Source organism: Plasmodium cynomolgi, chromosome 13 (assembly GCF_000321355.1).
Source record: "Plasmodium cynomolgi strain B DNA, chromosome 13, whole genome shotgun sequence".
Lineage (NCBI taxonomy): Eukaryota > Apicomplexa > Aconoidasida > Haemosporida > Plasmodiidae > Plasmodium > Plasmodium cynomolgi.
In genome coordinates, this window is record NC_020406.1 from 1,777,961 (window position 1) to 1,788,423 (window position 10,463).

Here is a 10,463-nt window from a genome sequence, read left to right on the forward strand (position 1 = left end):
ATGTCCGTTGAGAAAAAGGTAGGGAAGTCGTCTATCATGAGGAGCCGAACCCTTGTCTGGAAATTTTATCTTCACAAATTTATTCCTCCCTGAAACGATTTTAACGTCACGCGTGCGTTTGTCTGTTGGATAATATGATGTGCTGGGAATTCTTTTCTTTCGCACAGAGGAAAACGTCTCGATAAGGAACCATGCGCAAATAGCTACGAATGAGGTCCTTTTCGTTTTCATAACTGTCAGGTTGGTGGGTGGAGATGTTCGGGGGTGCAAAGCGACTAGGGCGCTCCCACAAGCACACACATGCACACATAAGCACACACAAGTACACACAAGTACACACAAGTACACATATGTGTGTACGTACTTGTGCACATTTATACCTTCCGTGATTTCACGCTCAGGCATATGCTTGTCCTCCTATTTGTGGAACACCGTTCGGCACATGCATCGGTATATCTTCCCCGCGCACTCGCCCTGTTCCTTCAATTTCATCTTGAAAAATTAGTTATCGTGAAGGTATCGTGAGAAGAATGGTATGTGGGTTATTCCTGCTTTATCTCTTCCCTTTCTTTTTACGTTTAGCCACAAATGAGCCAAAGGTTTCGCTGCTCTTGTGAAGACTTCTCCAAATTTAGTAAGCTCCAGTTAGTGTTGCCTTTTTTTTTTTTTTTTCAATTTGACCTAGCGCGTGGAAAAAAAAAAAAAAAAAAAAAAAAGTTACCATTTTGAGGAGTGCAGAATGGGGAAATATAGCCAGAATGGTCCCAACAGCATTCAGAATAAATTTATTACAAAGAGGAAGGACTTGCAGCGAGCGGAGCGAATGAGCGGAAAAGCTCCTTGTTAAGCAAGAAAATCGAGGAAAAAAAAAAAAAAATTAAGGAAAATAATTGCATGTTCACCTTATGCGCAGCTTTTCTGCGAACATCTAGGGAGAGCAGAGAAAAAAAAAGAAACCTTCGGATATTTGCCTACATATATATACATAGATGCAAGCTTGTACAAATGTTGCCCACGTTTATCACAAAAATGTATTCACAGAAAGAGAAAGCACATCTTTTGAGGAACTCCCCTGGCAATTTTTTTTTTTTTTTTAACCCAACTTGGAAGTACAAAACATATTTGTAGCTAATTATTTTGCCTATTCCTGCGAAAATTACCACGTAGTTCTTAATACGGTAGCCAACGGAAAAAAAAAAAAAAAAGTGTTCCTTATGTGGTGAATAATACCTCGCTCTACTTTTCCCTTTTGTTTATCCCACTCGTGTTTTGGAAGTTAGGCCATAGAGGTCTCCTTCCTAGCTTTAGGCTAAAGCATTAATTGGAAGGGCTACCCACCGAAGCAGCAGCAGGGCGTATAGGTCATACCCCCCTCCTCCAGTGAGCATGCGCAAAAAGGCACACAACCCCAAGTGGTATCCTTTCACGCATGGCAAGTAATAATCCCCCCGGACGGAATCTCCACCTATAACATTAGAGCACTGCTTTAAAATGAGAAAGCGAAAATATGGAAGCCGGTCTACCCCCACGGAGAACGAAGCAAATGAGAATCCCCTAGACGAACAGGAAAGAAAGTACATTTACCCAAGCATCGCCAACTCGCCAATACTATTGCACAACGACCAGGTCATCTACGCTTATGGTAGCAGTCTGATATTTTATTCCCTGAAGGAAAAAAAATTTGTGAAAAAAATCGATGAGCATCAAAATGCTATTAGATCATTAGATGTTAATAAAAATGGAAATAAAATATATTTCTTGACAACTGGTGATGATAAAATTATAGTGATTTATGATGAGAACTGGTCCGTGTGCCACAAAATTGTGCATAAGAAAAAAATCGTGAAGGCGTACTTTTTAAAATATGTACAGCAGGAAGACAAGAAGTTCGAAATAATTTTTATTGATAAGTATGGAGACGTGTACTTGTTTGACCTCAATTTGGTGATGCAGGGGCCCCCCGCCATGGGGGAATCCTCAACGAGGGGGGATATCCCAACAAGGGAGGATGTCCCAACGAAGGGGGAAATTCCAACGAGGGAGGATGTCCCAACGAGGGGGGATGTCCCAACGACGAGCCACTCGAGCTGCACCACCAAATTGAGCTACCTGCAGGATGCGCTTAACGACATTCAGGAAAAGGACGAGGATTTGTTTTTCATGAATAATTTCGAGCGCATGCTTCAGGGGGAAGAGGAGGATGAGGAGGAAGATGAAGAAGAAGATAAAGCGGACGGCGGTCACGCGAAAGGGGGACACACGGAAGGGAGTCACTCGGGAGGTGACGAAGGGCAGTCCGGCAAACCGCTTCCCTGTGAGGCGCGCCCCCGCGAGGAAGGCAAGCTCGCCCAGGTGAAGGAAAAGCTGGAGCGCCACTACTCCAAGTGCTTCCAAAGCGAAACGTTGATGTACCCAATCCTCACGTGCAACTCTGCAGTCATATCGTTACATTACGACAGCAACTTTTTAATAATAGGAGACCGAGATGAAAAAATCAGAATTGTGAAAAATAAAAAAATAAACAAAATATACAACTTTTATTTAAATCACAAATTATTTATTACTTCCCTCGTTTTGATAAATTCTAAAACCTTTTGTTCTGCCGCCGCGGATTGCTACCTCCACATGTGGGACATTAAGACGAAGGAAGTTATCGACACGATCTATTTTGACTCCTCCTTTTTGTGCAAACTGACAGAGTTCAAGCAGCCGTTTAGCAGTTCTCCCCATCTGAAAAAATATAAATTTGTTATCAACACGTTGATTTTTAAGGAAAGTACTAGGACAATCTACGCCACTGCCGAAAATTTGAAAGGAATGTTAATCATCCCCCTAACGTTAAATAAAGATGGCAACCATTTGTTAACTTTTAACAAGGAAGAAATTTCATTTTTTCCGCTTCAACAGGAGGTTTTATCTTTCATCCTTTTATCAGTTGGTGGGGATGAGTGTATACTTTTTGTCGATAGAAGTGCGGGCCATTTGCATCAGATCAAATTAACAGATCGTGGGCAGTTGGTTGGAGAGGTGGTCACCCTTGATTGCCATGCCTTCTTTGACGGCGCACAACAAATGGGTAATGTAGAATTCATGCCTCCCTTGACTGCTAAGCGGTTGCTCTGCTTCGAGGCAGTTCGGGCGATGTGAGGTTTCCCCCCTCAGCAAGTCACCCTTTAACAACCCACCCCCACCCCCTGCTAAGCCACATTATTTTTTCTTCCCCCCATTTTTAGATATCGGATTAATAAATTACTGGAAGCACACCACAATAGAGGATGACATCTATTAGGGGGAAACTCTCCATTTGCTGTGTACCGGGGTGTCGCCCACGTGTGGCTTCATTTTATGCGCCTTCGCAAAGCTGCCTTTTTTCCATTTTGTCGTAATTTCCATTTTGTCGCAATTTTTTTTAACCCTTTGACGTGTTTCTCCTTCACTTTAAAATTGTTACCGCCCGGCACTTTTGTGCCGCATAGAGGAACGGGAAGGAAGTGCGCCCCGCATGGTCCTCTGCAAATTTATGCCTCTGCTGCGTAAATATATGTAAGAGCGCGCATGTCGTGTAGGTTCAAAAGCGCATAACAACGTTCACGGCGTTGGTATTAGCAGTTCTATGGATTTCTTTTACTTGTTAATTTAATTTCCCATTTTTGTTTAAGCGTTCCCAGTGGAGCGTATTTATTTCTATCCCCGTTTCATCACTTTTGCCCAACTGCACGAGCAGAAGTTTTCATACTCTAAGAAAAAACAAAAAACAAATTTTGCACCACAACGAAGTGAAGTCGTTTTGGCGTTCTTTTCACCACCTGTGGAATGCTAACCGTTTTGGCTATTTTTGCGAATAATTTATCCATTTCTCATTTTTTTGCTCAATTTGTGTGTTCATTTTTGACAGCAATTTTTTTTTTTTTTAACTTTTTTAAAATTAGCCGCAATTTGAAGAACGCCACAAAGAGATTTACCGCTACGCGGAACAGTCGCATATAAATAAACATATGCGTATACGTGTTCACGTGGATTTCATACCTTCTTACGAACATAAAGGTGGCAGTAAAATGTAAGCTGTAACAATAATGGTAATTGGCAGTAAGCAAATCGGCGAACCATTTTGACTAAGCTAGTAATGGGCACGTGGCATCCTATCCATTTGACCTGCATTGAAAGGTTATTTCAGGCGGACCATAGGAGTACTTAACAAATTATGAGCGCGCAGTGGTAGGGCAATAGTAGAAACCCCAACGTGTGTGAAAAAGTGCTCGCATGAGAGCTAATGGTTCCTACTAGAAAGCGCGATCTTAGGAGCGAACTTGAAGGAGAGAGCCGTGTTGCCATACAAATGTGAAGTCCCTACCACCCCCCATCACATCTTTTGAGCCAACCCCAAAGCACGAAATTGTTCGTAGAAATCTATGCACAACATCGGGTACTCAAAATTGTATATGCAATTTCCACCCGCGGAGGACACCCCACTTTGTATCATCAGAACAGAGGCAAAATGAAAGAAGACGAATCAGACGAACCTGTACAGAAAAAAGAGTATGAAAAAACATTTTGGGAACAAATTGGAAAGCCAAAGTACATTTTAGCGCCCATGGTTGATTTAAGCGAATTAGCATTTCGATTGCTATGCAGAAATTATAACTGTCACTTGACTTTTACTCCCATGCTACATGCAAAAAATTTTGTGGAGCATGAAAAATATCGGAAAAGTTATTTTCAAAGTTGCGAAAAAGATGAACCTGTAATTGCGCAGTTTTGTGGGAACAGTTCGAAAATTCTTTTAAACGCAATTGAGTATATTAAGAACGAGGTGAACGCTGTTGATCTGAATTTAGGGTGTCCGCAGCAAATTGCCAAAAAGGGGAATTATGGAGCCTTCTTACTACATAAGCACGACGAAGTGGTGAACTTAGTGTCAGACATAACGAATAATTGCAGCATCCCAATTACTTGTAAAATTAGAAAAATTGACCAAGATTATCAAAAAACGTTAAACCTGTGTTATGATTTACAAAGTCGTAATGTGAAAATGATTACTGTTCATGGAAGGACAAAGGAGGAAAAAGGCGTAAATATCAAACAGTGTGATTATGAAATTATTAAAATAATCAAGGAAAGACTAAACATCCCAATAATAGCTAATGGATCCATCGAACATTTTGAAGATATACAAAAATGCCTAAATTATACCAAGGCCGACGCAGTTATGTGTGCAGAAATTTTACTTGAAAAACCTTATTTTTTTTCAAACCAAAATGTCCACACAGTGGATGTCGTGAATGAGTATTACGATTTGTTTTTACAATATGAGTCTAACACAAAATATTTAAAAGGACATTTGTTTAAAATGTTATATAAATATTTTCAAGTGCACACTGATTTGAGAGACTTACTGAATAATTGCCACTCGCTGGATGACTATGTAAACTTTCGTTCCATTTTAAACGAGAAAAGGAGCAGCGGCGTCCTCACCGAGTCCACCCTCAGTTGGTACAGGAGGTACAGGAAAACACAGTGAGGGGGGGGAGAGGGGAGCAAGATTTTTCCCCGGCATATACCCGTATATGTGCACATATCCATATGCATGGCTTCCCATTCGTTTTGTAGTCGCACGTGTGTCCCTGCTTAATTTTTTTAATTCGTCCAATGGGTTAGTTTTTTAAGGGGTCTACACACCCCAATAACACGTGTTTGTCGTAGCCGTATTATTCGTCTAACCAGTGATCACCTTTGCGCAGCATTTTTTTTTTTTTTTTTCGTCAGTTTGTTTTTTATTTCCTTATTTATGATTTAGCCCTTTTACAACTTTGGCATACCAATTCGGCTCTTTTTTTTTTTTTGTCGTTTTTGAAAAGATGAAAGTTGTCGACAAATGGTTCATCGTCAATTTTTTGAAGTATTTAAAAAATGAAGCGAAGCCTTTTTGGCTAGCTCTTTAAAAAAAAAAAAAAAAAAAAAAAAAGGAAAGGAAGGAAGGAAGGAAGGAATGAAGAAAGAAAGAAAGAAAGAAAGAAAGGAAGGAAGAAATAAAATAAGAGCGGTAGAGGCAGAATTGTGCCGTATTTTTTGCGACGTTGTGCAGACATTTCCCTTTTTTTCTTCTCTTTTTTTTGTGCAGTATTGGCTAGAAACGAAGAAAAGGTGTTACCCTTCAGCAAAAGTTACTTTTCCTTTTTCTGCTTTCTCATTTTTTTTATCTCCAAGTTGACATTCTCAATGTTCTGAAAAAAGAGGCAGATGAAATGAGGACATGTATGCAAATGGACATTCGAGGTGTTGCCTAAGCAGTAACGCAGACACATTTTTTTTTTTTACTCACCTTCTTTATTTCTGCGATTTGCGAATTTAAAAACTCAATGTCATTCTCAGACGATTTGATGTTGCCCTCAAGTTCGGATATTTTTTCCTCATAGCCCTGGGTGTCGGCATTTATATTATCATTTATCATGTCTATTTGGGCTTTCAACGTTTGTATTTGGTAATTCGAGATAGTTTTACTGTTATTCACTGTGGAGGTATTGCTACTGCTAGCATTGACGCTGCTACTGTTGCTGCTACTTTTCGCGTTTTTAATGGCGAAGATTTTTTTCTTTAACTGACTATCTATGTTGACTAACTGTTCTTGTTTTTTTTTCAAAATGTTTTCATTTTCCATATAGGTATTTTTTAATTTCATCAGTTCTTCTTTTAATTGTCTGATTTCTTCATATTTTGTTTGTATGGACAGTTGCGTTTCGTTTAGGCAAATTTCATCTATCGCTTTTAGCTGCTGCTTGGAAATGTTTTCTAGCCCCTCCTTATCATTATTCAATTTTTGTAAAATTTCTTCATTTTCTTTTAGTTTGTTTTCTAGCTTGACTATTTTGTCCGTATTGTCTTCTATGCTTACTTTGCTCTTTAACAATTCGATATTTTTCTTGTATTTGTTTAATTCGTTTATGGCTGATTTTTCAATGGAGTTTTTTGTGCCAGCCGTGGTTTTCTTTTTCACTTGTAAAAGTACATTGTCTAGAAATACCTTCTCTAATTTTAACAAATTCTTTTTTATTTCGGAGTAAATTTCTTCATTTTTTGTATTTTTACTCCCTTGGATAGTTTTTTCCGCCACCAGATTCGTTTTTATGGCGTTTTCTACATTCTTTTTGTTATTCAAAATGGTGCTGCTAGAACTCATGTACTTATTCATCGTGGGGCAATTCTTTTGGGGGGAAGACACACAAATGGGGGGGCGGCTCACTTTGAGTGAAGTAGGGTTTTAGCGAAGAATCGAAGATGGCGAAAGAAAATATGTCGCAAATGAAGATAGACTGCCGAATTCCACCTACATCGATGACTGATGCACAATTCGGAATGAGCCAAGGGTGAATGTGATCGTCCTTTTTGTTTGCCTTACATTAAGGCCATAATTTGCACATGAAAATGTGCACTTTTATGTTTAGGCTGATTCACAATGGGCGAGGGGTAAATTTTTTATCGTTATTCAAAATTGATGAATAGCAGGGGTTGGGAGGCTCCTCGTAGAGGGTTTATACAAAGGGAGGGAGACGCGGAGGAGCAGTAGGAGCAGCAAAGGCAGCAGAAGCAGCAGGAGCAGTCCCCTTTCGAAATGTGCATTCTTCAAAAGTGGACACGTGCACTGGCAGGGAAGTGAACATACGTAAGTGCACACTCACTTACCGATCATCTTTACACTTTATGGCTCTTCAAAATAGGCCGTTATCACTACAAAAGTGTGAGGCAAAAGTTTTAGGAAGGCACAAAGATGGCGGTGAAGGTTTGCGCCTATGCTTCTTCAAAAGATTGACGCTTCTGTGCTTTTACACATTAGACAGGTAGTCATTTAAAAAAAAAAAAAAAAAAATTGCAATATGGATTAGATGCAGCAGTGCCTATGTATGATTATGTACGGTAAGAAAAGTAGTGTACCTCAAAGCGCGCATAAACATGACAAATCAATTTTGAGAAGCGTAAAATGACTATCATCACTAATCGCAGTTATTTAACAATCCCGCTGCTGAGCATTGCGGTACCTTGAGTGTTTTTACCGTTCGAAAAAATTTACTGTCTTTTAAAAAATGGGCGAGGAGAAAAAAGAACATTTCCCGATTTGACTAGGCTAATCAAAACGTATGAAACCGTTTGAATTTTTTCCATCTTTGGCACTTTTATTGAATCGGAACGGCCACGTTCGGGTTAAAGGGAAACACAATTCGCGTAGGCGTGTTCCGTATTTAAGGCGCTTACTTCAAATGTGTGCATGAGAGAATAGGTACAACTATGCATACGTTTGCGTAGGAAGGAGCGTTTTCCTCACCTTCATGCGGTGGCAAAGGAGGCTGGGCGCGCAAAAGCCAAGAAAGACATACACATAAATAAAGATAATTAGCAGCAATAGTTGGACTTTAAAATGTACTTAATCTGTTATCTGTTGACACGCTACTTCTGCCGTTTTACCACCCCTATGGGGGAAGGTCCACTTTGTTTCTCTCTTATTTTGTTCTATTTGCTTTCTATTTTTTTTTTTTTTTCATCCTTTTAACCCGTTCCTCCTTTCCCTTAGCAGTAGACAATTGCCTCACAGATGCGCCAATTATTTTTCACTGTGTTAAGAGTTGTTACTGGTTACCAAAATGGTGAATGCAAAAAAATTTCATTTTTTGTTTTTTCTCTTTTTCCCGATTGAGGGGTGTGTCATTTTTTTTGCGTAAGTGAGGGTCCACTAACGGTTTTATATCCTTTTGTTAAAAATGACACTCCATGGAGTGTGTACACATAAGTGAAACGTGTGTTATGGGGAGCAATGTGGAGGAGGACGCATGAGCTAGCAAACATAGGGTTACCATATGTATACATATATATACATATGGATGTCCTTCTCACACGTCCGTTCTCCCTACGCTGCTTAACAAAAGAAGCTTGTTATCCTTTACCTACCTGGGTGTATGTGCAATTGTGTATCCGCGGGGGATAACAAAAAGGGGCAAAATTGGCGAAGTACTACGTGACGTTTTCAAATGTTCGGGGGGTATTGACTTTGCTACACCAATGTGTGCACATATATATACGCTTATGCAGATGATGTGCAACCCTTGGAGCCCCCCTCAAATGGTGTCAAAATAGGGGCTAGCTTTCCCCTTTGATTTGATTGCAACTCAATGTGTAGTTTTTTTAAGCAACATGTGGAATGTTGTGTGAGCGAATTGTTAACTCGAGTCCATTACTCAACTGAGGTGATGGTCGGGGGTATAAAAATTGAGAGTTCTATAAAAAGGGAAAAGCCACCAGCTGTGATTAAAGCGAACTAGGGAAGATCCTTCCTTCGTGTATTTGACCCATTCGCTGCGAAAACGCCAACGAGGCGCGCTTCGTGTTCCACCAGCGACGTGTTATGGGGTTACACGTCAAGCCGGGTTTCTTCCCCGTGGGGGTTGAACAAATGCTATGTTTTTTATTCTCACGTCAAATGAGGCATTTTAGCACTTACCACATGTGCGACAATCACATTTGTGCTTGGCACATTTCAGCCTTTTTAAAATTTGCTATATTGCATACTCCCCCCCCCACAGTGTACTCTGAGCAATGCCGAATAAATGCAGGTCGGGTAAGCAAGTATGCATAGGTGAGTGCGCATTTGCAGAAGGGGAAAAAATAAATTGACCCTTGGGGTGCCTTTTTCATCTTTTTTTTAAGGAATAAAGATTAGTTCAAATAAATTTCCCTTCTGTATCGTTTTTTTTTTTTGTAACATTATACCATTTGGAAATTAGTGAACTGTCACTTTTGTTCACATGTTTTATTGACATTTTTTTCCACATTTTATGTTTGCATTTTCGTGCGTGTTTTTATTTCCACTTTTTTTTTTCCACGCGAATTGATCTTTTCTGCGGAGAAGAAGCCCCTTTATTTTTGCATCGAAAAAAAAATAAAGGGCATTCGAGATTGCGCATGATATATTTTTGCATGTATATGTATATGCGTAAGTGCATGTTTTATGTGAAGATACGGGAGTACGTCCTCGTATTACCATCATGTCAGCGTGACATTGCTCTCTCTCAGACCAAGGTGCTGTGCTAAGTGAGAGAGCCCATCATGTGAACGTGAAAATAAACGATCGGAGGTAGCGGTTTATAAGGGGTTGATAACCCGATTTTATGCGCAAGTTGCGTTTATTTTTTTTTTTTCCTAGGTAAAAAGTACATACATGTGTATACACGAACTTGTGCGTAACGTGTACTTTCACATACGTATGGCTGAATGAACGGGGAAACGAGGAGGGGGTAGCTTAGAGGATCCTCCTCCCGTTAGCTTGCTCAAATTGTAAACGTCTAGCACGGTGGTCAGGAGTACCTCCATTCGTTAGAGCAGCCGAGTGGGTTCATCCCCCCCTAGCTGGCATAGACAGTGCTCCCCTCCTTTTTGTGTGTGCAAATAGGATATTACCAGTAAGGGGAGTAGCCGTAAAC

At 40.0% G+C, this 10,463-nt stretch overlaps 3 protein-coding genes across 3 annotated transcripts; 2 read left to right on the forward strand and 1 right to left on the reverse strand.

The window, feature by feature from the left end:
- Positions 1-1,491: 1,491 nt before the first annotated feature.
- On the forward strand, positions 1,492-3,289 carry PCYB_134780 (hypothetical protein; the record flags this gene model as incomplete). Its single annotated transcript, XM_004224503.1, has 2 exons — positions 1,492-3,076; positions 3,234-3,289. The coding sequence occupies 2 exons, from the start codon at positions 1,492-1,494 to the stop codon at positions 3,287-3,289; spliced, it is 1,641 nt and encodes a 546-aa protein (XP_004224551.1).
- A 1,206-nt stretch (positions 3,290-4,495) lies between these two features.
- On the forward strand, positions 4,496-5,859 carry PCYB_134790 (tRNA-dihydrouridine synthase; the record flags this gene model as incomplete). The annotated part of the gene is made up of 2 exons (XM_004224504.1): positions 4,496-5,422; positions 5,764-5,859. 2 exons carry the CDS (start codon positions 4,496-4,498, stop codon positions 5,857-5,859), a joined length of 1,023 nt encoding a protein of 340 aa, XP_004224552.1.
- A 302-nt stretch (positions 5,860-6,161) lies between these two features.
- Positions 6,162-7,186, reverse strand: PCYB_134800 (hypothetical protein; the record flags this gene model as incomplete). Its single annotated transcript, XM_004224505.1, has 2 exons — positions 6,162-6,221; positions 6,320-7,186. The coding sequence occupies 2 exons, from the start codon at positions 7,184-7,186 to the stop codon at positions 6,162-6,164; spliced, it is 927 nt and encodes a 308-aa protein (XP_004224553.1).
- Positions 7,187-10,463: the final 3,277 nt, after the last annotated feature.